This window comes from Stegostoma tigrinum, chromosome 3 (assembly GCF_030684315.1).
Source record: "Stegostoma tigrinum isolate sSteTig4 chromosome 3, sSteTig4.hap1, whole genome shotgun sequence".
NCBI lineage: Eukaryota > Metazoa > Chordata > Chondrichthyes > Orectolobiformes > Stegostomatidae > Stegostoma > Stegostoma tigrinum.
The window spans coordinates 13,305,256-13,332,817 of NC_081356.1; the positions used below are offsets into that span (position 1 = coordinate 13,305,256).

The 27,562-nt window shown below is 40.6% G+C and overlaps 1 protein-coding gene across 4 annotated transcripts in view; it reads left to right on the top strand.

The window, feature by feature from the left end:
* Nucleotides 1-27,562, top strand: part of kcmf1 (potassium channel modulatory factor 1) — a 120,357-nt gene that overhangs the window by 71,906 nt on the left and 20,889 nt on the right. For all 4 annotated transcript variants that reach the window (XM_048527430.2, XM_048527432.2, XM_048527433.2 and 1 more), the window contains 2 exons: nt 18,375-18,476; nt 21,654-21,828. In XM_048527430.2, the coding sequence (XP_048383387.1) occupies nt 18,375-18,476; nt 21,654-21,828 (277 nt within the window). The remainder of the gene's footprint in view (nt 1-18,374; nt 18,477-21,653; nt 21,829-27,562) is intronic.

Below are 27,562 nucleotides of genomic sequence, written 5' to 3' on the forward strand. Positions count from 1 at the left end.
TAGACCATTAAGGATCTTAATTAGTGATGGTGCAGGTGGGAAGGTAAACATTGCCTGCCTTGCCTACAGCTTAATCCTAGCAGAGGTGGGAAGATAGTGCCAATCAGGCTTTCCTCCATGCCATCTAATTAAATGTCCTTTCCATGGTCCAAGCCTGCCACCAGTGAGAACAGAAGATTCCATTTGTGATCTCTGGGTTGGTAATTCAGTCAGATAAAGTGTAAAGCTACTGTAGTCCAAATTGACTGTACTTTCACCTACCTTCTGGTTAACATCATCCAACTTCAGGATCATTGTTTTAACTTCAAATTCTGTTGTACTGGTTCCTTTCCATCAGCTGTTGTAGCAAGAACGTGTATATCTGAATTTTTGCCATGCCTATTTGCCCTGGATTTTTGTTTGTGCACATTAGTTTTTGTATTTTGACTCTAGCTTCAGACCCAAACCTGTTGTATCATATTCCCCCTTTCCTCTTGGTTTCTTGTTTCATGTTGCTAAGATGTGTCAACTTTATTTTCTCCCTCATTCTATTAGTACATCTCCTCTTGATACAAAGTGTTAGGCTTGAATTCCCCAGTATAGATCAAAGCTACCTTTCTACATCCTTCCAAGGACTGATCAAGGCACCTGTTGCTGCTACTTATTGCCCATATCCATAATTGCAAATCATTGATTAATTTGTGCAGTGCAACTGCTTGGGACTATTCATACCAGCTACCCATTCATTTTTTTTAGACCCGTGTAGAAGCTAAATTGATCACTACCCTTCTTATTGTATGTTGCGAGTATGTGTTTTTACTAGCAATCAAGGTTTTTGCTATGATGGTCTAACTATTGGTGATCACATCAGCATCATGAATTTTAGAGAAATGTGACTCTCAAATGTCAACACCTTGCACTTAGTTATCACCATGCGAGGAGATTTTGCTTCCAACTCCTGCATTGTCCAAACTGCTACATTGATGGTGACCTTTACCACCAAATCATGTCTCTTTCCCATTTTTGTATCTACTTCTTGACAGCATGTTAACTTGTTCAATTTTAACTCTCCGCAAAATCAACTTTGTCATCCTCACCAAGCCTCACTGTGAGTTTCTCAGCAAAATCTCTTCACATTCTTTCCTACTCCTTCCTCTGCTCTGACTAACCCCACCTCTGTGATCTCATTACCTTGCTTTGTTGAAACTACTATTGTAAGATCTTAAGCCCGTTCCTAAATACACCATCTGAGTACTCATCATCTTGATCAAAGGTAAGGCTTTCCTGAAAACCTTTGTTTACTTCATTTTTTCCTCGCAATTTCCAGTTGTTTGTCCCACTTGCGACGGTACTGACAGTCGTCTTCATTATGACCTAATTTCTGCCTTTAACATCTTGTCCCAAGTAAAGACCCACACTTGCTATATTTGTTCCAAGTTTAAGGCACATGGATGAGTGTGTCTAGTGTAGAATTGATTTAGTCATTCCTTCACCAGAACTGGCTGAATATATCTCACACTGTTGAACTTTCTCTCCTTTCTGTAAACGCTTCCCTGCTCCAACATCATCAAGGACTGTGAAGATAATCCCTAGCTTTATTTTTTCATGATCAGTTGACATATTAAACATTGTAGTCTCCCAAGGTTCAATTTTTGTCCCCTTTTCTTTCTCATCTACAAGCTGCTTCTGTTATCTGCTGTGTCTTCAGCCATTGAGACCTTTGCTCTAGAAAGCTGGCTAAATCTTGCTACCTATCCACCTCTCTACTCTGTAAAGCACACCTGCTTGACCAAGATTTTTTAAATGTCTCCTTGCGTGGCGTAAGGGAATTTTTTTATAGTCTAATTATATTTCTGTGAAACTCTGATCATTCTAATGCTTTCTTCGAGAAAGCATCTTTGATTCCTCATGTCACTGAACCACAGTTTATCAGAGATAGTAGGAACTACAGATGCTGGAGAATCTGAGGTAACAAGGTGTAGAGCTGGATGAACACAGCAGGCCTTCTTCAGAAATGGAAGAAGGGTCTAGGCCTGAAACGTCAGCTTTCCTGCTCCTCTGACGCTCCTTGGCCTGCTGTGTTCATCCAGCTCTACACCTTGTTATCTCTCAATTTAATGCTGTTGTTTATAGGAGTAGGGAGAGTAATGGGCCCTAATTCCACTCTGAACAGAGATCGAACTTCATGGTGTTAGCATTATTCTGAAGCACAAGCCTACTGTCTAGATAACTGAGCCAAATGGTGTCTCCAGCCCCTTTTAATACTTTAAAGAAACCATAATAGGTATAGAGTTCAGGGCACAATATTTATTTTAGGACTCCTTTTGAGGGCTGTTTTTCATTTTTAGTGTCTACTTTCCTTCCCTATAGCTCCTTTATTAGATGATGCAGTCACGTAGTAATGTTGCTTTCAGTATTCGTGTTGACGTTATGGGACTTTGACTCAGATGAAAAATCAGAAACATTCACCAGTATTCTCAATAATTATCAACCCTCCATTAAATTTAAAGCTACAACGCACAATAAAAGCAGTAATTTCCCGTCTACCATGTGTTTAAATTGATGCAATACAGCAGGCACAAGGTATCAACAGACAGTCGAAGCACTAAACACGCCTTCCAGATGGCTGAGATCATGGCTAATGCATTTACATCACAAAAATACAGTAACAAAAATGGGAATATTTTAGTCAGGCAGTTATTAAGTCAAATTTTATTTAACAGTTGACAAAGTGTCTTTCCAGTATGTCACCCTTGTAGTAGCTCCTGACCATTACACAGCATTAAACTACAGATTCCACGTTCATTTGCATGTTTTTTTAAACAGTGATTTTAAATTGTCCTAGCTTTTAATTAGCTTGTGTTTAATTTCTCCTCTGTTTGAAATTGTTATATCTTTCTCTTGCTCTTTCCAACTCCCCTTGCAGCCTCCTGCTTTCTACCACTCCACCCTGTAGCTTCCCATTCCCTTCTTGATGTCTTCCTCTCCCTTTCGCACTCCCCTTACAGCCTCCCTCACCCTGTCAATTCCATTTTTGCAGCCTGCCTGAAGCTACCTGGCAGCTTCCCACACTCTTCCACTCCCCAATTTGCAGTTTCCTGCAGTGTTTCATTTCCCCATTGCAGCTTCACACTCTGTCCCCTCTCCCCAATGGCAGTTTCCCATTTTTCCTCCCAGCTTGGCGCCTCCTGTCACATCCCCAGTCCCCAACCCACCTACTACCTTGTCACTGCTGGCACTTAACTTGTTTGCTGCTCTTCAAGTCACATGGTTTGTTTCTTTCCACTTTTGCTGACAGATTCACTGATGAACTTAGCCTGTGATTGGGAGAGCAGTCCCTTATTATTTTCCTCCATTTTATTTATAGAATGGGAGACATTTATTGCCCTTTTGTGAATTTTCATGGCTGATTGAGGATTTATGGGCTTTCACTGCTACCCACTGTATTTTGAGCATTGGTAGATTAGTTGTAACTGGGGATAAAGGAACTAATGATTTTAAAAGGCTTCCTAAGCTGAGCAGTTTGGGCTGACGAGTCACAAGGCATCCACCACTCTATTTACAGGACTGTTTGCACTATATACAATAAGTAAAAGCAGTATGCTGCATGGTCCAGACCTCAGAGTTCCTTGTTGGCAATGAAATATTCCTCTCAATAAAATAACATTCTTGTGTCAATTTCAGCTCTGAGAAGAGAGGATACTGCAAATAATCATTGAATGAGGCTAATAAAATGTGAGGCTGGATGAACACAGCAGGCCAAGCAGCATCTCAGGAGCACAAAAGCTGACGTTTCGGGCCTAGACCCTTCATCAGAGAGGGGGATGGGGAGAGGGAACTGGAATAAATAGGGAGAGGGGGGGAGGCGGGTAGGTTACGTGGAACAGTCCCTCTTCCGCACCTACACAGGCCCCAAACCCCACGTCTTCCTCCGGTACATTGATGACTGTATCGGCGCCGCCTCTTGCTCCCCAGAGGAGCTCGAACAGTTCATCCACTTCACCAACACCTTCCACCCCAACCTTCAGTTCACCTGGGCCATCTCCAGCACATCCTTCACCTTCCTGGACCTCTCAGTCTCCATCTCAGGCAACCAGCTTGTAACTGATGTCCATTTCAAGCCGACCGACTCCCACAGCTACCTAGAATACACCTCCTCCCACCCACCCTCCTGCAAAAATTCAATCCCCTATTCCCAATTCCTCCGCCTCCGCCGCATCTGCTCCCACGATAAGACATTCCACTCCTGCACATCCCAGATGTCCAAGTTCTTCAAGGACCGCAACTTTCCCCCCACAGTGATCGAGAACGCCCTTGACCGCGTCTCCCGTATTTCCCGCAACACATCCCTCACACGCCGCCCCCGCCACAACCGCCCAAAGAGGATCCCCCTTGTTCTCACACACCACCCTACCAACCTCCGGATACAATGCATTATCCTCCGACACTTCCGCCATTTACAATCCGACCCCACCACCCAAGACATTTTTCCATCCCCTCCCCTGTCTACTTTCCGGAGAGACCACTCTCTCCGTGACTCCCTTGTTCGCTCCACACTGCCCTCCAACCCCACCACACCCGGCACCTTCCCCTGCAACCGCAGGAAATGCTGCACTTGTCCCCGCGCCTCCTCCCTCACCCCCATCCCAGGCCCCATGATGACATTCCACATTAAGCAGAGGTTCGCCTGCACATCTGCCAATGTGGTATGCTGCGTCCGCTGTGCCCGGTGCGGCTTCCTCTACATTGGGGAGACCAAGCAGAGGCTTGGGGACCGCTTTGCAGATCACCTCCGCTCAGTTCGCAACAAACAACTGCACCTCCCAGTCGCAAACCATTTCCACTCCCCCTCCCATTCTCTAGATGACATGTCCATCATGGGCCTCCTGCACTGCCACAGTGATGCCACCCGAAGGTTGCAGGAACAGCAACTCATATTCCGCCTGGGAACCCTGCAGCCATATGGTATCAATGTGGACTTCACCAGTTTCAAAATCTCCCCTTCCCCTACTGCATCCCTAAACCAGCCCAGTTCGTCCCCTCCCCCCACTGCACCACACAACCAGCCCAGCTCTTTCTCCTCCCTCCCCCCCCCACCTCTCTCTTCCCCCCCCCCCCCCCCCCCCCCCCCCACCCACTGCATCCTAAAACCAGTCCAACCTGTCTCTGCCTCCCTAACCGGTTCTTCCCCTCACCCATCCCTTCCTCCCACACCAAGCCGCACCCCCAGCTACCTACTAACCTCATCCCACCTCCTTGACCTGTCCGTCTTCCCTGGACTGACCTATCCCCTCCCTATCTCCCCACCGACACTCTCTCCACCTATCTTCTTTACTCTCCATCTTCGGTCCGCCTCTCCCTATTTATTCCAGTTCCCTCTCCCCATCCCCCTCTCTGATGAAGGGTCTAGGCCCGAAACGTCAGCTTTTGTGCTCCTGAGATGCTGCTTGGCCTGCTGTGTTCATCTTGCCTCACATTTTATTATCTTGGAATTCTCCAGCATCTGCAGTTCCCATTATCATTGAATGAGGCTAGCTGGGGTGAACTGAAGAACACATAAGGGCCAATCATGCTGCTGGGAGTATACAAAGTATACTTCTCGGAAGTGAGGAGAATAGAACAAATATTGAAGCAAATTTCTGAGAATGGAAAAAAAAAACGCTAATAACTGCATTTCAACTTACCCAGTATATGTTGAGAAAGAATCAGTACACAAAGTGAAAGTGCACACAGGAAATAGCTACATAAATGTAATTCAGTGTCATAGCAATGAGACCTGTTCGAGGAGGAGAGAGGGACACTTCAGAAAAATAAGTACCCAGAAAGATTAAGGATGTGATGTGCAAACATAGAACTCCTAGATGGCAAGGAATATATGTGGGATGAGGCAAAATAGAGGCTATTTTGGCATCTGCTGAGAGCTCAGTTCTTAGAAAGCGTGAAGGTTTAGAACATGCAGAGGTGCAATTTAAAGAGGAAATTAGGAGAATGAAGCACTCTAGAAAAAATATTGACAAGTAAAATGGAAATTGAGGAAAACCTAAATATATTTCTTCAACTATAAGAGGATAAATATGGCCTATAAGAGACCAAAAACGTCACCTTTATGTGGAAGCACAAGTCTTGAATATTGTTCTTAATATTGTCTTTGTGTGCCTTTTCAGACAATTTAGAATCAGTTGTACATATTGTAGTTTAGGAAGCAATGTGTGAAACATAAACTCTGTAATATGTCCTAAAGTCAATCAAATTTGACAGAAAATAAATCACCAAATCTAGATTAGGTGCAACTTCAACTTCTAAGAGAAGCTAGTGAAGATATGGTTGTGCCTCTGAACCTCAGTTGTCGTATTACTTTGAGAATTAAACACAGCTTTATCACAGAATCATAGAGATATGCAGAACAGAAACAGACTGATCAGTCCAAATCATCCTCAGTGACCAGATTTCCTAAATACATCTAGTCCCATTTTCCAACATTTGACCCATATCCCTCTAAACCCTTCCTGTTCATGTACCCATCCAGATGCCCTCTAACTGTTGTAATTGTACCAGCCTCCACCACTTCCTATGGCAGCTCAATCAATACACACACAACCCTCTGCATGAAACGTTTGCCTCTTAGGCCCCTTTTAAATCTTTTCCTTCTAACCTTACACCTGTGCTCTGTGGTTGTGGACTCCAAACCTCGGGGATAAGATCTTCTCTATTCACCCTATCTATGCCCATCACGATTTTATAAACCTCTGTACGGTCACCCTCCACCTCTGACGCTCCAGGGAAGATAGCCATAGCCTATGCAGCCTCTTCCTCTCATTCAAACCCTCCAATCTTGGCAACATCTTTGTAAATTTTTTTTGAACCCTTTCAAGTTTCACAATATCCTTCCTGTAGCAGGCCATGATCATCATGGCCACATGCAAATACCAAAGCTTGATTCAGTTATTTTAACAGAAGCCTGATTAAGGATTGTAGTAAATAAAATAGTGGCTGTTATCCTGTGGGTATATGCTAATTGCTTTTTCACTCACCTAGAAATCCCAGACCTTTTTAGAATCCATAGAATCCTTACAGTGTGGAAACAGGCTCTTGGGTCCAACATGTCCACGCCAAACCTCAGAGCATCAATCCCCCTATGACCCACCTAATATACACCCTCTACCTCCCTGAACACTATGGGCAATTTAGCGTGGCCAGTCCACCTAACCTACACATCCTTGGACTGTGGGAGGAAACTGGAGCACCCAGAGGAAACCCATGCAGATACGAGGAGACTGTGCAAACTCCACACAGACAGTCGCCCTAACCCTTCCTCTTGACCTGACACAAACTGTCCATCATCTTCTCCATCCTTCCCACCAACCAGTCTTCGCTACCCTCTACTTGCATCCAATCTATCATCACCCCACCTACCTTCCCTAGCCCCACTCATCCTGCCTCCTACCTCCTTGACTTGATACAACCTGTCCATCTTCTCTCCCACCTCTTCGCCCACCTGCACCCACCCACCCTCCCTATTTATTTCCAGCTCCCTTCACCCTTCCCACCTCTGAAGAAAGGTCCGGAACTGAAACATCAACTTTTTTGCTTCTCTGGTGCTGCCTAATCTGCCGTGTTACTCCAGGTCCAACTGTGTTGTCTGTGACTCCAATATCCGCAGTTCATGCTATCTCCGAGTGACTTATAGCCCTCTAGTATTTGACATTTCCACCCTAGAAAAAGACTGACTATCCACCCAATAATTAGAGCACAACTCTGCCATTCAACAGAAAGAATAAATGGCCTTTGAGTAAAATGATTAAATTGATCATTGAAAATCTTAGGCAGAGCATCTACAGTATAATGCACAGTACATCACAACGGTGTAGGACAGACAGCTGGATAGACCAGAGCGGTCTTAAGTTAGTGCAAGAAAATGAACTGATGGGTTAACTGCCAAGGTCTTCCTTCCAAGGGTGATAATTGCTACTCCATAATAGGGGGTAAAAACATGGGTGAGCAATAAAGTGGAGACACGCAAGTTAGGATTTATTTTATAAAAGGAAGTAACTGTTTCAGCCACTTGCTGATGGGAGCCCAGATTATCTTTTAGCACATATGGGGACAACAAGTAGAATGCTTAAAAATTTTTTTTCAAATGCAGTACTACAGTTTTTACAAAGACCTGTAACCCGTTGAAGATTAAATAAGCCATTAATTAGGTTTAAACTGTCAAGCTGTGTTAGTCTTTATGTCTGGAAAACCGCAGCTCATGAGTTTCACGTCAGATTCTTTGATTTTTTTTTAGTGTTTCTCTCATTTTGGGAGTTGTGATTAAAGAAATTTGCTCAAAAATATTAGATCTATCACTTCATTAATATGGTTTGATGACAGGAAGGAGCTTCATCACTTGCATTACTTGGGACACTTTCACTGACTAGTTTTAGCTTTATCCGTGACGGGTGTAATACATTGTCAGCATTTGACAGGTCCATTAAGTACACAGAATTTTATGATTCTTGTCATCATTTCAGGTTGCCATCAGAAATATTTTGACGTTCAGGTTACCATTTAATTCGTGGTTTGGTTGCTACATGATTCTACAGTATGCACTTTGCCTTTATGGGTTATACATTCAGTAGGGGGACAGAAAACTTTATCATTTTCAGGATATTAGCTCTTGTAGCAGATAATAAAAAATGTTATCTTGTGGCTGGATTAAAATTTATTGGATTTCTTCATGTATTTGTTCATAGAGTAAGGGTGTCGCTGGTATGGCCAACATTTATTACCAATCCTAATTGGTCCGAGGAAGATGCTGGTGAACTGTTGCCTGAACCGCTATAGCCCTAGGGGTGTAAGGTTGCCTGAAGTCCAAGTAGGAGGGCAATTCACAATTTCATCCCAGTGACAATAAGGGAATTGTGAATTAGTTCCAAGTTAGGTGTATGGTTTAAACGGACTGGTGGGTGATGGTGTTCCGATGCTTTTGCCTGTGTCCCGCTAAGTGAAAGGGTCCCGATGTGAAACGTCAAGCTTTCCTACTCTGATGCTGCTTGGCCTATTGTGTTAAGAGTGAATTTTGAAGGTTGCAGTTAGAGTGCCAGTTGAACAAGCTGCTTTGTCCTAGATAGGGATGTTGTCAGACCTCATGGCTTTTGCAATATCCAGTGTCTTCAGCTGTGTCTTTGAGTTGCAAGAATTGAATTGAATTGAATTGAATTGGTTGCATACTGGCATCTCTGATGCTGGAATTCTGTGGAAGGCCAAGGTGGATTGCCTAGGCACTTCTGGCTGATAATGGATATAAGTGCTGCAGCCTTCTGCGTTGACATTGGTGATATTTCTGGTATTGCCACCTTCTGTCTAATTATCCACCACCATTTGTGATTAGATGTGACTGGACTTCAATCTGGTATGGTAGTTGTGGGATAATAAAATGTCCCAGGTCTGATGAAGGGTCTAGGCCTGAAACGTCAGCTTTTGTGCTCCTGAGATGCTGCTTGGCCTGCTGTGTTCATCCAGCCTCACGTTTTATTATCTTGGAATTCTCCAGCATCTGCAGTTCCCATTATCTCTGGTAGTTGTGGGATTGTTTAGTCTTGATTTCTGCACTCTGCTTCTGCTTTTTGATGTGCACGCTTCACCAGGTTGAGACCTCATTTTTGAGTATGCCCTCCTTCAGTCTTAAATCAGGGTCGATCTCTCAGCTTGATGGTAATAACAGAGCAGGAAAATGTGAGGCCATGAAGTTACTCCATGAAGTGGTCGAATAAATTTTTGCTGATTGCCCACAGTGCTTCATGAATTCCCAGTTTTGAGCTGCTAGATCTGTTTGAAGTCTGTCCTGTTCAGCACTGTGATAGTGCCACACAACTCTATGGTTAATATCTAGACTTGGTGTGGTTTTTGTGCAGGCTTTAAATACTCTTGTGGCTTGAAATATTTACAATAGAACAGCTGTTTATGTTTCAGGTAATCAGGAAGGTTAATGGCATGTTGACCCTTACTTCATGGAGGTTGGAGTTTGAATGGGGAAGTTTTACTGTAACTGTACAAGGTACTGTTGAGATCATATCTAGCATACTGAGGAAAGATGATATTTGATTAGAGGTAGTTCAGAAAAGATGGACTAGGATGATCCCTGGTTTGGAGGAGTTGTCTTATGAGCTAAGGTTAACCAGATTGGGACTCTGCTCACTGGAGTTTAGAAGACTGAGAAGTTATCTTTTTGAAATCATATAGGATTCTTAAGGGGCTTGGTGGGGCCAATGCTGAGAGGATATTTTCCCTCATTGGAGAGTGTAGGATCAGAGAGCATAGTCTTAGAACAAAGGGTGCTCTTTTAAGACTGAGATGAACTTCTTCTGAGGTTTGTATGTCTTTGGAACTTCTTGCCAACAGAGAGCTGTGGGGACAGTGTCATTGTGTATATTTAAGGCTGAGATAGATTCTTGATCACGTGTTGTGGAGATAGGGCTGGAAGATGGTTGTGAGGAATGTTAGATCAGCCATGATCCGCTTGAATGGTGGAGCAGGTTTGAGAGGCCGAACAGCCTGCTCCTATTTGTATTTCTTGTGGTCAACTGTTTGTGCACCCATTAGAGATAAAGACCATTTGGAGTTTGTAATTTTTACTGGCTTACCGGCTATGGTGGTGTTAGCTGTGATATTAGACGCTCAGTAGTGAATTTATAGTATCTTTTTAAAGGGATTTTTTTGAGATGTTTAATCTTTTTCTTTTAAGCATCAAACTTGCCACGCATTGGAGTAGTTCATGCAAAATAGTTGGAAATTCTTGAAAATGAATGGTTCTACAGTGCAGCTACCTTTCCAAGAGAAGTTTTATCGTTGTTTTAAAATCAACACTGCTGCATTTTTTAAAAAAAATTCTTTGCATATAAATTGACAAATCATACAAATGACACTGCTTTTTGATATAACTGAACCAGTAAAGTAGGTTGCCCCTTCATTATCCTGTTTTAATACCCCAAAGGTGCAGGTCACTTTTCATTCTCACCCTGTATGCTAACTTCTCATCTGAATTTCCAATTTTAAAATACTCAGTGGATGAGTAAAACTTTAAAGGCAGTGTCTTTGGGGTTGGTGAATAAACAAAAGTCTATTCTGTAATTATTTTCATACTTCATAGAGTTGAATACTGCCTTTCATTGACCTGCATATATTCTATTCCAGTACAACAAAATAATAATGGGACATCTGATCAAAAATATGATTATAATTCCTGTTTGTCCTTTTTCTTGCGCTTCAAAGAAGAACTTTATATATAGGGACAAGTACCTAATGTAGGGTTGTCTTTGGACTCTGAATTTACTTCCAAAAATAGCAAGCCTGAAAGAAAGTTATTCCCTAACTGATGATTTGGCTGTATACTACACTGCTGTACAAGTCAGGCAGTAGCTGTTTGATGAGCATGAAGGATGCAGTAAAATGCTTTTAAGTGCCTTTTTTCAATTAGGCATTTTTAAATAAATATTAGAACTCTGCTTTTTCTGGAGAAGTGGGTCAACGGAATTGCAAGATCACAAGATGTTACTATGAACCACCGGTCTTCCTGTAAACTGGCACCTAATTTAAGTTGATCATCAACAGGGAAAACTAACAGGTTGTGAAATTCCTACTAGTCTTTGAAATTTCTTCACTGAAACGATTATGCATCTTTGGACTTCTCTACCTCACATGATTACTGTTGCTCCTTTGTTGAATATACTTAAGCCTGAGGTGGCCAGATTTTTGATATAGATGTCAAGGAGCAGGCAGTAAAGTGGAATTGAGGCAGCATATTAATCATGATCACATCTACTCTTGCTCCCAATTCTTGTATTTTTAAGGTATGAAAAATTGGACCACCCCATAAATCACCCTTTGTACCAGCTGCACAGAATTTACATTACCATCCATTTGTGCAATTAGTTTGATATTGCATTTACTAATCCTACTTCCACATCTCTTTTCATTCTTCTATTCCTGTATGAGTACATGCTTTCTCTCTATATTTGATCCTGGAAATAAATTCTATAGCATCAACTTTTTGTGCAAGGATCGGTTCTGTGGAAGAGGCATTTGACCTGAAACGTTCACTCTGCTTTCTCTCCATAGATAATACCAGACCTGCTGTGCTTTTCCAGCAATTTCTGTTTTTGTTTTGTGCAAGCATGTTTCTCTTATCAGAGATAATGGGAACTGCAGATGCTAGACAATCCAAGATAACAAAGTGTGAAACTGCATGAACGCAGCAGGCCAAGCAGCATCTTAGGAACACAAAAGCTGTAGGCCCGAAACGTCAGCATTTGTGCTCCTGAGATGCTGCTTGGCCTGCTGCGTTCATCCGGCTTCACGCTTTGTTACCGTGTTTCTCTTATCCTTTGTTCTGAATCTCTTTAGCACTTAATCTTGTATCCATTGTCATTCATTCTTGCTCCCTCAACTACTGGAAAGAGCATGCTTCTACAGCCCTTTTTCCATGTTTTATAGTTTAACCAGTGCTTTCATACTACCTGTAGTCTGCCTTGTTATAAGAAAAAGTGGCCTGTCTTCATATTTGTATTTCCTCATATTAAGTATTATCCAATTCAAGCTGTTTTCTAACCTTCAAAGCTTCAGTAATATATTCTGCATGATAAAATCATAAGGTTTTATTAATGCTTATTATGTCTTGGAATTTATATTCTATACATTTTGTGATAGAGTTCTATGAACATTTCTAAGGATATTACCAACCTGAATTATTCCAATGTTGTGGGCTGTGTATTTCCCTGCTTGGATTCGCCACTCTTAACAACACTGCACTTTTAAGTGAAAATAGTTAAATCTACCCTTTCTTTTTACATCTGGGAGATTTTAAAATTAGATTCTGGTCATAGAGCTGAGAAGAGGGGGCATGATCAGGTTTTTATTTAATCAGAAAATTGTTGTCCATTGACCGATATCTGAAGAAACCTGCCTTTAAAATACATGTGGTTTATACTTGTGTGATTATGGGCATTTTCAATTTAATTGAACAGTGCAAAGATTTAAATCTACCAGCTATTCTGCGGTATTGGTGCTGCAAGTCCACTGTTTGTGATCCAGTGATTTGAAAGCACACTACACAATTAGGTCAACTTCTACTTCCACACTGTGTGACATATCTTGCAAAATGGAAGAGGCTGAAACTGTTGCACATTCAACACTGCATTAATGGAGTAGTTACCACTTAGAGACACAAATCCATGAATATAGATCAGGTCGAAATATTTTTTAATTTACACGTGGAATGTGAGCTTTGCTGGCTTCCAGCATTTATTGCCCATCCCTAGGAAAGTGTTGGTGAGCTGCTTTCTTGAACTGCTGTGATATATATATAGTAGCTAGAACTATAATCCCCTTAGAGAGGGAATTCCAGGATTTTGACCCAGTGATAGTGAAGGGACGGTGATTACATTTCCAAGTTAGGATGGTGAGTGGCTCGGAGGGGAACTTGTAGTTTGTGGTGTTTCTATGTATCCGAAGGTCTTAACCTTCTAGATCAAAATGGTTATGGGCCCTGAAGTTGCTGTCTGAGGATCTTTGGCAAATTTCTGTAATGCATCTTGTAGATAGTATGTACTGCTACTGAGCATCGGTGGTAGAGGAGTGGATGCTTGTGGATATCATGTCAGTCAAGCGGACTGTTTTGTTTTGGATGGTGCCAAACTTCTCGAGTATTGTTGGAGATTCACTCATCCAGGTAAATGGGTAGTGTTCCATTGCACTCCTGACTTGTGCCTTGTAGATAGTGGACAGATTTTTGGAAGTCGGGGGTAAGTTACTTGGTGAAGTATTCCTAGCCTCTGACCTGCTCTTATAGCCACTGTATTTATGTGGTGAGTCCAGCTGAGTTTTTGGTCAATGGTGACTCCCAGGATGTTGATTTTGGGGAATTCGGTGATGGTAACGCCATTGAATGTCAAGGGGTGATGGCTAGGTTGGCCCTTTTTGGAGATGGCCATTGATTTGGCATTTGTGTAGCACAAAAGTGACTTGCCACTTGTCAGTTCAAACCTGTATGTTATCCAGGTGTTATTGCATTTGGTCATGGACTGCTTCAGTATCTGGAGGAGTTGGAAAAAGTGCTGAACATTGTGCCATCATCAGTGAACATTTCCAATTCTGACCTTATGTTGGAGGGAAGTGCATTGACTGAAAATGTGGTGAAGAGGGAATCGAATGATTGCTACCTTGTTACAAATAAGGAAAACTCTATAACCAATTTTTGTTCATTCACTGAAAACCAAGTATTTTATTTCAATGATAATGGGAACTGCAGATGCTGGAGAATTCAAGATAACAAAGTGTGGAGCTGGATGAACACAGCAGGCCAAGCAGCATCTCAGGAGCACAAAAGCTGACGTTTTGGGCCTAGACCCTTCATCAGAGAGCTCTTATAAGAAAAAGTGGCCTGTCTTCATATTTGTATTTCCTCATATTAAGTATTATCCGATTCAAGCTGTTTTCTAACCTTCAAAGCTTCAGTAATATATGCTGCATGATAAAGAGCTCTCTGATGAAGGGTCTAGGCCCGAAACGTCAGCTTTTGTGCTCCTGAGTTGCTGCTTGGCCTGCTGTGTTCATCCAACTCTACACTGTTATTTTATTTCAATATCCAGTTTTGGCTTACAACATTCATGAAAGTTTATCCCTTGCTTTCATCACTGGAAAACATTGCAGACATGAGAACTACATTTATGTTTCCTGTACCCTCTTGTGTGCTTCTATCAGGTGATCTTAGAAAACTCCTTTTGTGGATGTAAACCTACAGTTTTCCTCCTCATTCTCATGTCACAATCTGACAGGAGAGTTCAGCCTCATTTTTCTTTATACAAATTGAATGTTTCCTTTATATCTTGGCAAACAGAACAAAATGTATTTTTCAACATGTGGTCTGATCGGAGAGCCGTACATTTTGCCTCCAGCTCCTCCTTTCCACCTTTTATTGGCTTTATTGATTATTATTCTGTGAAGGTTGTTCAAAGTCTGCTAAGACCTCCTAGATTACTTCAAATTCATCCTTGCATAGATCACCATCAGTGATGAGAGTATGCATATTGCTCAGGTTCATGTACTTAAATTAGATAATATATTATACATATTATTTACTTTGCATAATTCCACTACCTGACTTCGTCAAACTTATACATACAGTTCTATATTAAGGATATTTTTGTAAATCAAAGGCTGTAATAGTGTAACCCCATGAATCCTGGGACACTACATTCAGCACTGTTACCCACCCACAGCATAACTCCACTAACAGCTATTTTCTCATCTATTCCACCATTACTTGGACTTCCTACAAATTTGAGTTTGACCGATATTCTGTAATTTAGATTTTTGTCATAGCCCAATTGGAAGTCTATCCAGACTTGACCTTGTTGGGGTAGGGAGTGGTAAGAAGCTGAGGAAATGTGGCTGTTGGGTTTCTTCTTTCATAGAATTGCCATTTCCTTAAAGAATTGCAGTGACTTTACCTGAACATATTTTTCTTTTTGTCTCCTCAATGCCTATTAAACAGGTAATCATCATATTTGTGCCTTGTTAACTCTGTTACTTTACATAGAATGGGAGTAAAGCTAGCAATTCTGTTGTTGCTCACCTCTTTGCCATAGGTTTTGAATGAATTTGCCATCTAAATTTGTTTCCTGTTTTCTATTTGCACCTTCCCATTGTGTAGTGATTCCCTCATGATAACAATCAGTGCCTGACAAAGCTCTCTCTAGTTTCTTGGGGCATTAAGGACTTAATACCAATAATCCCATTTAACTTTTAAAACCAGAAAATGTTGAAAATAATCTGATCTGACAGCATCTGTGGAGAGAGACTAAGATAATATTTTGAGTCAATGATGATCCTTAATCAGAACTCATCATTGACCTTTCAAATGTTAATACCGTTTCTGCCCAAAGAAATTTCCACATCTGTTGAATATTTTCATCTTCTGTTTTGATTTCATATTTTCAGGGCTGTTGTGGCAAAATGATAGTATCCCTACCCCTGGGCTGAGAGACTCAGGTTCAAGTTCCACCTGCTCCAGAGATGTATAATTACATCTCTGAACAGGTTGATTACAAAAATAGGCTGATTTCAGATTTCCAGCTTCCATAGTATACAGATTTTGTATTGGCATCTCATACAATTTTTGTTTTGTTCTGTAAGCTGCTTCTGACTTTTGCTTCATGGAAATAAGCATAATTTTACTTTGATCATTTCCCTTTGGGGAAGGGCATATGAATTGTTGGAGGATATACTGGTTCCAATTCTTGAATATTTTGTGCATACTTTTAATGCAGAGTTTCACAGATAAACCACATAGGTGATTTATTTAAATTAATGTGCCACTGTCCTTTTGAATGCTACTACCAGCAGACTAATTGGGACAGGCACAGCTTGCTGTTGGAGCCTAGCTGTTGCCCTGTTCTTTAATGTATATTTCTCAAAATGAGGATAGCTGCATTAAAGTTGAAGAATTTGTGTAGGCCTTCAGTAATCATAAAGTTAATGCAGTAAGTACCCTTTCAGAGCATTGCTAATAATGTCTTGTCGTGAGTTGTCTCAGAGGAACTTAGAACTAGTAGGGCTGTATCTTAAAGGGGAGGATAATTTTAGATCTTAAAGATGTGTTTAGTAGTTTGGCTGTCTCTGGATTAATACAAGAAGTGATTTTCCAATGTATTTTAATTTTAATTCCTTGTATAATAGAAGGGTATGAGATGACTTTTTCCCAAAAGTTTAATGCTGTCATTAGCTGAGGAAAATAAGAGCACATGCTGCAATTTGGATAACTCTCATTGGTGGAATTTTCTTTCAGGGTGATGGCAAACAAGGCAAACAAAATTATCAGGCAGATATGCTGCCCTCTAGTGTTTCTAAGCTCACCTAAGCAAAGCTGCCTTTTAGCTGCCTATTAAGGTTAATTTCCTTAAGAGTTTATGTTGGCAAAGAAAAATTTAATTCAACTTTTTTTGCAAAGTAAATATTCAAACAAGTCCTTGATGAAAAAATGCTGGTTCATTTGACGAATTGTAATTAAATAGTTAAACTTTGAAGAAAAATATAGAAAAGGTCAAATTTTCAGATTTATACTAAAATAATTGGGTTTTTACTTTTGGGAGGATTTAATGTTTGACATGATGTCCACTTTTTGAGGACATGATAAACCGAATTGTAAAAAAAAGTGCTATGTTTACTGTGTTGGATAACACTGAGATTTGACCATTGTGTGACAGGAAGTTATCCACAATTATCACCATGTTCTTCATTTTCCCAAAGTGGGAGAAAACATCTTTGTCTAAAACTACCTTTGCTTACTGGAATGTAATGGAGGATATTGCTATGCAAATTTATTTTAAAATTTGTTGTTTAAAACCTGCCCTGTGCCTTTAAAGGAAAGACAAGGTAATGCATATTTCTCAACTATTTTCTCTATTTCATTGGTGCATCTTACTCCTTGCTGGAGGACAGTACAGTTCCACATGTTCGATGGAGTCAGTATTGTACTCACTAAACTAGAAGCATGCAGTCAGTATCTGAAAGTGTGTTTTGGGAAGAACTCTTTGTTCTGATCATTCTCATCAGTACACCCTGTGCTCCACCTCGAACATCACACTATTACAAGTCCATTCTCAGCGAGCATCTGAAGGCAATCACATTTGTCAAATGAATTGCAATGTTGACAGAAGTTGAAGTACAAATTCACCTTGCTGCAAATTACTGGCTTGATTGCTTGAGGCAGACTTGCCTATAAGCATTTAATTTCTTGATCATTGCATTTCACAAAAAAACCCTGCATTTCATGGTGCCAGATGTTTTAATTTCCACTATTTGTAGAAAATAGGCAGTCTTTACTGCAATAATTCTCAGTTACTTGCATATCTCTTAATAATTTAATTGGTTCTAATTAATATGCATTTGTAAAGCCAAATATAATCATTTTGTTTTATTTGTATGCAAATAGTTGTTAGTTTGTTTATTTAATGTAATTGAGAAAATGAGATATTGTGTCTGCACATTGTAGATCTGAAAGTAGAAACACTGCATAATAAACATCATCATCTGTAAGAACAAAGTATGAAATAGCTAATACTTTGTAACAATGTAAATAAAGTTTGTATAAGAAAAAGGCTGGATTGTTTGGAGAAGTGAAAAATCTACAGATTCAGGATAGCTAAAATACAAGTAGAATATGTTTGAAACACAGTTGATCGTTTCCTCACTTTTTATTTACTTCTGAAGGAAGAGTTCAACTCCTTTCTAAATATTTAGATTAAGATTTTATTTGTATCTCATTTCCAATTTTCAGTCAGACTCATTTGCTTGAACTTTTAGATTTTTGTCACAATTAGAAATTATCAATAAATTTGTTTTTTAATGTATTACAGGTTTGTCCAATTTGTGCAGCGTTACCTGGAGGAGATCCTAATCATGTCACGGACGACTTTGCAGCTCATCTTACACTTGAACACAGAGCTCCTAGAGATTTAATATCCTTTTAAAAGGCCAATATCCATTTACCTGGAAGTGTCTAAAAGAAATTTCGGTTGTGTGTATTGTCTACCACAAAGGATAATTCCATTTGTTTTAAATATAATTTGTTTGTGGTGTAGTATTTCAAAGAAGTAATGAAATAGTTGGAAAAGATCCATAGCATTGGTGTTGAGTGCAGACTGTTTGTGGTACCACAGTGTGGTATTGTATTTAGAATGTATACTTCCTCTCAGGAAATTGTAATATGCTATCTATTAATGTTTGAGAGGCAGTTCTTTTTAGCATTTCCCATGATTAATTTGGATGAATACAAGCTGCCAAAAAGGATCTGAATGTTCTGATACATAAATCACACAAGATTGGTATGCAACTGATTTGGAGGAAGGCAAATGGAATGTAGCCCTTAATAGCAAAGTTCTGCTCATGCTGGCTCTAAAACAAACACAGAAAATGCTGGAGGAACTCAGCACATCTGGCAGCACCTGTGGAGGGTGAAACAGAACTAATGTTTCAAGTCCAGTATATTTTGAAGAAGTAATATCAGACTCCAAATGAAATATAAATACTGTTTCTCTCTCCACAGATGCTATCTGACTTGCCAAGTTTCTCCTCTGTTTGATTTTAAACATAGCCCTTTGCAAGAGGAATGGAATATTAAAGTAGGGTTATTTTTTCGCTACAGAGAGTATTGATGAGACCACATCTGGAATACTGAAAAGATATGTGTGTTACAAATAGTTTGGCAGAAATTCACTTGTCCGATTCCCAAGACGAGAGGAGATGTTATCTTGAGGAAAGTTTAAACAAAATTGGTCTCTCGCAGTGAAGTTAAGAATGAAAGGTGATCTTTTTGTTATGTATAAAATCCTGAGGAACTTGACACGTTCAGTGCTCAGAGTGTTTTCCTTTGTGGGAGAGAATAGAACTAGGTTACACAGTTTTAAAATCAGGGTTTTCTCATTTAAGACTGAAATGAGAAGGTTTTTTTCCCCCTCAAGGTCGCAACTCCTTGGAGTCTGAGAAAGGGAACCAGTGGAGACAAGGTCATTGAATACATCTAGGGTAAAGTTAGGTAGGTTCTTGACTGATATTAGAGTCAAGTAGTTATTGGATGTGGGTGGAAATGTGGATTTAGTGCAATCCATATTCTTAATTCCTTAGGATAGTCAGCCTGTTTCCAGCTTTGCTGCAGTAGTACATATCCATCATGTTGAATCAAGTTATACTAGGCACTAAACCCAGCCAACTTCAGCTGCTTTGCTAGTGACTTTCCCTGCCCCATGAGGTCAAATGTGGGGATGTTCGTGAAAGATTGTGTAATGTTAAGCACCATTCACATCTTTTCAGACACTGGAAAGATACTGTGTTCGAAAGAGGCCAGACTCCAACAATTTAGGTTGATAAGTAGGAAGTAACATTTGCACCACTCAAGTGCTAGGAGATGACCATTTCTGACAAGAGAATCTAACCATTGTCCCTTGACATTTAATTGCATTACCATCGCTGAATCCTTCACAACCAACTTGCTGAGGGTTACCATTGATCAGAAACTGAACTGCAGGAGTCATATGGACACTGTGACTGCAAGACAGGTCAGAGGTTAGGAATCCTGCAGAGTAACTCACTGCCTGACTGATACTTCCTCTATTTTCAGCACTTGTATGTTCAAGATCAAAATTTACATTTCTACTGAACAGCCTTGTTGGAAGACCCTTGACCACTTAGGCTTAGATGGTTAAATAAGAACGCCTGGGAACTTAGTGTATGAGGAAGATTGCCATCCTTAGCATCAGCCCCCACACTCCAAAAATGGACATTTTAAATAAGCCAGGCTTATATCTACTGGAGTTTAGAGAAGAAAGAAGCAACTTGATTAAAATATGAAAGGTCTTGGCAATGTGGTTGTAGAATAGAAATTTCTACTTGTGGGGAATCTAGACATAGGTGTCACATTTAAAACAAAAAAATTAGACCACCTGTTTAAGATAGAGGATTTTTTTCTCAAAACAGTCTTTGGCACTGTCTCCTTTGAAAGGTTTTGTTAGCAGAGTTTTTGAAGATTTTTCAGGCATAGGTAGGTAGATTCTTGATAAGCAAGGAATGAAAAGTTATGGGGTAGGGGAGAATGTGACGAAATATGTTCAGCCATGATCACATTGAATGGTGGAGTAGACTTGAGGGTCCCAGTGGTCTATATCTGCTCGTAGTTCATATGTTTGTATACTGTGGCACCACCAGTGATTGGGAGGAATGAGTAGCCAGCAATAGTGTTTGTATATTAGAAAATAGGAAGAAACAAAATTTATACTGTATAGCTGTTTTAAGGAGCAAAATATCCCAAAGCACATCACAAGAGTATGAAAAAGTAAAATTTGACACAGGATGTTGAGGCAGTCTGGAGAAAAAACTTAATTTATCGATAGGTTTTAAGGATCGTTATAAAAGAAGGGTAAGAAATGGAAAGGTTTAGTGACTAAATTCCATGACTTCGGGCTTGGATAGCTGAAGGCATGGCCACTACTGATAGCATGATTAAAATTGGAGACGGTCAAGCGGTTGAAACTACAAGAGCAGTTTGGGCAAAACAAAATCAGAAATCGTTGGAAAAACTCAGCAGGTAAGGCAGCATCTGTGCAAAGAAAGCAGAGCTTATGTTTTGGGTCCAGTGACTCCTCTTCAGAAATGGGGATGTGGGGCTAGAGGAAATGAAATCCAAATCTGGATCATTGAGACTGGTATGATTGAGGCTAAGAATGCAGAGCAGAATTTTTAATGATGACACATTTTCATAGGATGGAATATGGGAAACTGACTGGTAGCTGGAATTCCCTAGTGTAATGGTATGAATGAGAATTCCAGCAGCAGATGGGTTGAAACATGACACAGTCAAGCAGTGTCGTAGAGGTTGAAGCAAGCAGCCTTTAATGAAGGCAACAATGTGTTTTCGGAACCAAATCTTGGGATTAGATATAATGATGTAATATCAAAGTTGTGAGCAGTTTAGTTCATCCCTCGTACAGTTGGCAGGGAGGAAGATGGAGTTGCTAGTTGGTACCAAATAAGTCTCCTTTAATTGGTATTTAATTGAAGGAAATTATCAAGAATTTAAATATTCTTTGAATTGGAGGCTTTACTTGCAGAACTGTGCTTATTTTTCCTTAATGATTATTTATGATGAATCCAGCGGTGTTCGACATGTACGTAGGATGTTTCATCCTGGGCGAGGCCTTGGAGGACCGCGTGCTCGTAGATCAAACATGCACTTTACTAGCAGTTCCACTGGTGGGCTTTCATCCTCACAAAGTTCTTATTCTCCAAGCAATAGGGAAGCTATGGATCCAATAGCTGGTGAGTTAAAACATAAAGTTGTAGCACATCTATTAAAACAGTAATATATTGGACTACAGAATGTAATTGAATAATTCTGCATTGATCGAATTTTAATAAGCTGCTTGTATCTCACATACCAATGTAAGTTTATAATTCTTCAAAGTGATTCTTTCCATCAGAAATCTCAATTAGGATTAATTGTATTTGAAATCTCTCATGATTGTAGAAACTACTGACTTATTAAAGCAGTTATACACAGTGACAGACTTTAAGTGTTAGTAATGCATTAGCTTTTTTTGTAAACCATTTACAATCTTTTTTGATTGTTCCTATTTTGTTTTTCAACTATATTCCCTTAATGTATTTTTTCAAACTTTTTTCAAAAGTTTTTTTAATGGCCTACAGTGAATGGCTGAGGTTTTTTTATTCTTCATTCAGAAATTTTAAAAGTCTGTATTGGTTTTTGTTTCTTTTTGACATTTCAAGGGTTTATTTTTGAAAAAAGCTGAAGTTTTTTTTTTAAAAAATAAGGTGTTGTTTTCTTGTTCTGGAGAGTCCTATATGTGGTCAGCTCCGGAGAAGATTTTTCTTTGCTTTGAGGAATTTATTGAAGAGGAATCGTTTTTATTCAGTTAATCAGCTAAGTGGTTGATTTTATTTAATTTTTGTACGTTTGATATATATTTTTAATTTTTTCCATTTTGACATTATTTTCTGTCGGTAATCAAAGGTAATTTATTTTATGTATAACTTGTTCACAAAACGTCCTCTTTTATGGGCTTAATGTTGTTAAGGCCATATGAAAGCTCCGGAGTGAGATGGCTAGTAGATTTAGAAAAGTTATGACCCCGCAAGATCAGCCACATAGATGGGTGACTGTCAGCAAAGGTAAGAAGGTAGTTCAAAAGTTTCCAGTGGCTATTCCTCTGTCAAACAGACATTCAGCTTTGTAACAGTTGAAGGGGATAGTCTCTCTGAGGAATATGGAATGGCCAATCAGTTATTGGACACTTGGAACAATTCTTCTGTTAGGCAGCCTTTGAAAAGGTTTTGACAAAATTATTGTAAGAGGGGACTCCCCTGTTAGGGACATGGATAGGTGATTCTGTGGCAGTGAATTTAGGGTGGTTTGTTGTTTCCTGGTGCTAAGATTAAGGATGTTTCTAAACGTTTAAAGCATATTATTAGAGGTGAGATCAAGAAGCCAGAAATTATTGTACACTTTGGTAGGAGTGACATTTTTAAGGAGAAGATTAAAGCTTTACAGAGTGAATTTCAGAGGTTAGATAAAGGATTAATAAACAAAACCTTGAAAGTAGTAACTTCTGGTTTTCTCCCAATGCCAAACTCAAATGCGGGAAGGAACGAAAGGTTAAAGAAGATAAATCGATGGCTGAAGAGCTGATACATTGTTCAGGGATTCAGGTTTTTGGACAATTAGAATGTTTTTTGGAATAGAAAAGACCTGTTGAAAATGATGGGTCTGACCTAACCTGGAAAGGGACCAATATCTTAGGGAGATTTGTTCATTTTATTTAAGGGAGACTTTATACTGATCAAAAAGGCAAGTGGAGGAATTCAAAGTAGAAGTGGAAATGGAAGGATTGATGGGGTAGGTTGACATAGACGTAGAATCTCTGTAGTGTGGGGACAGTCCCTTCGGCCCAACAGGCCCACACCAACCCTCAGAGCATCCAATCCAGACCCATCCCCCTATAACGCACCTAATCTACACATTTCTGAGCACTATGGGCAATTTAACAGTTTTGGATTGTGGGAGGAAACGGGAGCAAACCCATGCAGACACGGGGAGAATATGCGGACTGCACACGGACAGTTGCCCAAGGGTGAAATTGAACCTAGGTTCCTGGCGGAGTGAGGCAGCAATGCTAAGCATTGAGCCACCATGCCACCCGCTAAATGTGACGAGAGCATGTCAGTTAGAAAAGAGGAACATGAGAGAGTCAGAGTATGTAGCAACTCTGAAGAACTAAATTGCATTTATTTCTATGCGAGGCGTCTTACAGGTAAGGGGGGTGAACTCAGGGTATGTTTAATAATATGGGATTGGGATGTCATAGCTATCACAAACTTGGCTGAGGGATGGCCAAGACTGGCAGCTCAATGTTCCCAATGCTCCCCTGGGAAGAAGGAGGCAAGAAAGGAGAGAGGGTGTGACATCTTTGATTAAGGAATACATTACTGCTGTAACTAAGGAAGATATTTCTGAAAAATCGTCCACTGAAAATACATGGGTGGGAATTACAAATAAAATCACTTTGATAGGATTATACTGTAGGCTTCCCCAATAGTAAGAGAAATTGAGAAAGAAATATGTGGGGAAATGTTGGATATAGTTAAGGATAATAAGGTTGTAATAATGGGGGGATTTTAATTTTCCAAAAACTGACTGGAACTAGCAAAGTATTTGGATGGTGAGGAATTTGTCAAATGTGCTCAAAAAAATTTTCTTTGTCAATATATGGATGCTGCTACTAGAGAAGTAGCAAACCTACACCTCCTTTTGGGCAATAATGCAGGGTGGGTGACTGAAGTAAAAGTGGAGGATCTCTTCAGGTCTGGCAATCATAATTCTATTAATTTCAAAATGGTTAGAGAAAAGGATAAGCCTTCCATAAAAGTTAAGGAGTAAGGCAAATTTTAATGGTATGAGACAGAACTTGCAAAAGTTGATTGGAGTAGACTAATGTTCACCTGACGAGGCATTATAGAGTGTGATGACGTGAGTTGAGAGGCATCTTGTTCCTGTTAGAGTGAAGGATGAATAAAGATATTGAGATTCTAGTCAGGAATAAAAGAGAATTTTTCTTTTTAAATATAGACAACTTGGTTCAATTGAATTTCTCAATCAATAGAGTGTGAAGGGGCATTCTTAAGAGATAAGTCAGGAATACAGAGAGGAGAGATGACATGGCATTGGCAGATAAGGTTGAGGATGATCCGAAGAGATTCTACAAATACATGAAGAACAAGAGGGTTGGACCTCTTAAAGATCGAGGAGGTCATCTTTCTGTTGAACTCCTGGAGACTAAATGAATATTTCACATCAGTTTTTACTGTGGAAAAAGAAATGGAGTCAAGAGAATGCAGAGGAATAAACTTTTGTTTTAATAACAGTTCACAGTACTGAAGAGCAAGTTTGGGAGATCTTGGGGAATATAAAGGTGGATAAATCTCTGGGATCATATCGAATGTATCCTAGAATGTTGTGGGAAGTAAAGGAGGGAATTACAAGACCCCTTGCGGAATGGAGAGTGGTTAATGTTGTGCCTTTATTTCAGAAAGGTTGTAAGGGAAAAACTAGGGAACTATAGACCTGTGAGCCTGACTTTGGTTGTGGGTGAATTGTCGGTGGTGATTATAAAATACAGGATTTATGGACATTTAGAGAGGCAGAAATTGATTAGGGGTAGTCAGCATTGTTTTCTGCGAAGAAAATCGTGTCTCACAAACTTGATTGAGTTTTTTGGGGAAGTTACCAAATAAGTTGATCATGGCAGAACAGTAGACATTTATTTGGATTTTAGTAAAGTCTTTGACAAGATTCTGCATGGTAGACTAATTAGTAAAGTTAGGCCACATGGGATTCAGGGTGAGCTTGCCAATTGGATGCATAGTTGGCTTAATGACGAGAGTTAGAATGATGGTGGTGGATTACTTTTCGGACTGGAGGCCTGTGACCAGCGATATTCTGCGTCCTCTTTTGTTTGTCATTTTTATAAATGCTTTCAGTGAGAATGCACAAGGCATAGTTAGGAAGTTTGCGAATGATACCAAAATTGGTGGAATTGTAGATAGTGAAGGAGGTTTTCTAAAATTACAAGGGGATCTTGATCAAATGGATCAATGGGCTGAAAAATGGCAGAGTTTAATCTGGATAAATGTGAGGTATTGCATTTTGGTACAACAAACAGAAGTTGGGCTTATGCAATTTATGGTAGGTCCTGAGGCAATGTAGAACAGAGAGACCTAGGGTGCAGGGACGTAACTCTTTTTAAAGTTTCACACGTAGACAGGATGGTTAAAAAGGTATTTGGCATGCTTGCCTTCATTGCTCAGTCCTTTTGAGTATAGGTGTTGGGATGTCATGTTGGGCTTGTACGCAACATTGGTGATGCGTCTTCTGGAACACTGTCCAGTTCCGGTCACTCACTTATAGGATGGATACTATCAAGCTGGAGTAGGCTCAGAAGAGATTTACCAGGATGTTGCCAGGTATGAAAACTCGAGTTATGAGGAAAGGGTGGTTTGGCTGGGATTTTTTTCATGGAAATGTTGGAGATTGAGAGATGACCTGATGGATGTTAATAAAATAATGAGATATAGATAGAGTTGATGGTTGTTGTCTTCTCCCTAAGGTGGGGAATTTCAAGACTACAGTGAATATTTTTAAAGTGAGAGGAGAGAGATTTAATGAAGACATGAGGCAATTTTTTTTACACAGAGGGTTGTTCATGTGTGGAATGAACTTCCTGATGAAGTGGTGGATGCGGGTACGGTTACAAGGTTTAAGAAACGTGGATGGATATAGGAATAGGAACGGTTTGGAGGGATATGGGCCAGGAGCAGGCAGGTGGGACTAATTTAGTTTGGGATTATGTCTGGCAGAGACTGGTTGGGCCGAAGGGTCTGTTTCTGTCTGTATGACAGACTAAATGAGTAACAGGTTAGATCCTAATAAAGCATACAGGTGGTAAGATCTCAGAGATAGTAAGAACTGCCGATGCTGGAGTCAGAGATAACAGTTTGGAGCTGGAGGAACACAGCTGACCATCACATCACCCGCTGACGCCACGGATCGCTTCACATCCACTGACGCTGGCCACGTCACTTCTGGTGCCATAAGGCATGCCATTGCAACTTCCACCCCCACCAGGGATGCTGCTGCTTTCGTCGTTAAGACAGAGAGCGCCACCTACATCAAGAACGCCCCTGCTGACGCCACTGCCAGCATCAAGGACAACGTCACGCTGCCCACCGCCGACACGACCACTAACGCTGCACTGCCCACCGCACCCACAGCCACCAGCTCTACAGCCAAATCCTGCCAGGTCTTCACCGTCTCCCCCAGACCACCTCCTCACTGAGGGCGAATGGTCAGTCCTCAGTAAAGGACTCACCTTCATGCCCCTCCACCCGCACATCAATGAATACCACTCACGCTTGGACCTCAAACAGCTTTTCCGCAGCCTCCCCCTAAGTGCCTGTTTCTTTAACCGCACGTCTAACCCCTACTCTCCCCCAACACAACCTGTCCTCCTGGACACCATCCCAAGGCCTCCTACCCTCCCTCGGCCTTTTCATTTCCAACTGTTGTCGCGACATCGATTTGCCTTAATCTCTCCACCCCTCTCCACTCCTCTCACCCACTCCGACCTTCCCCACTCCCTCCCCCAGCAGAACGTGCAGCCCTCCGCTCCCTCCACTCCAACCCTAACCTCTCAATCAAACCTGCGGACAAGGAAGGTACAATTGTGGTATGGTACACTGACCTTTACATCGCTGAGGCCAGGCGCCAACTTTCTGACACCACCTCCTACTGCCCCCCTGACCATCAAAACATCATCTCCCAGACCATCTATAACCTCATCACCTCAGGTGACCTCCCACTCACAGCCTTTAACCTCATCATTCCTCAACCCTGCACCACCCATTTCTATCTCCTTTCCAAAATCCACAAACCTGACTGCCCTGGCTGACCCATTGTCTCTGCCTTCTCCTGTCCCGTTGA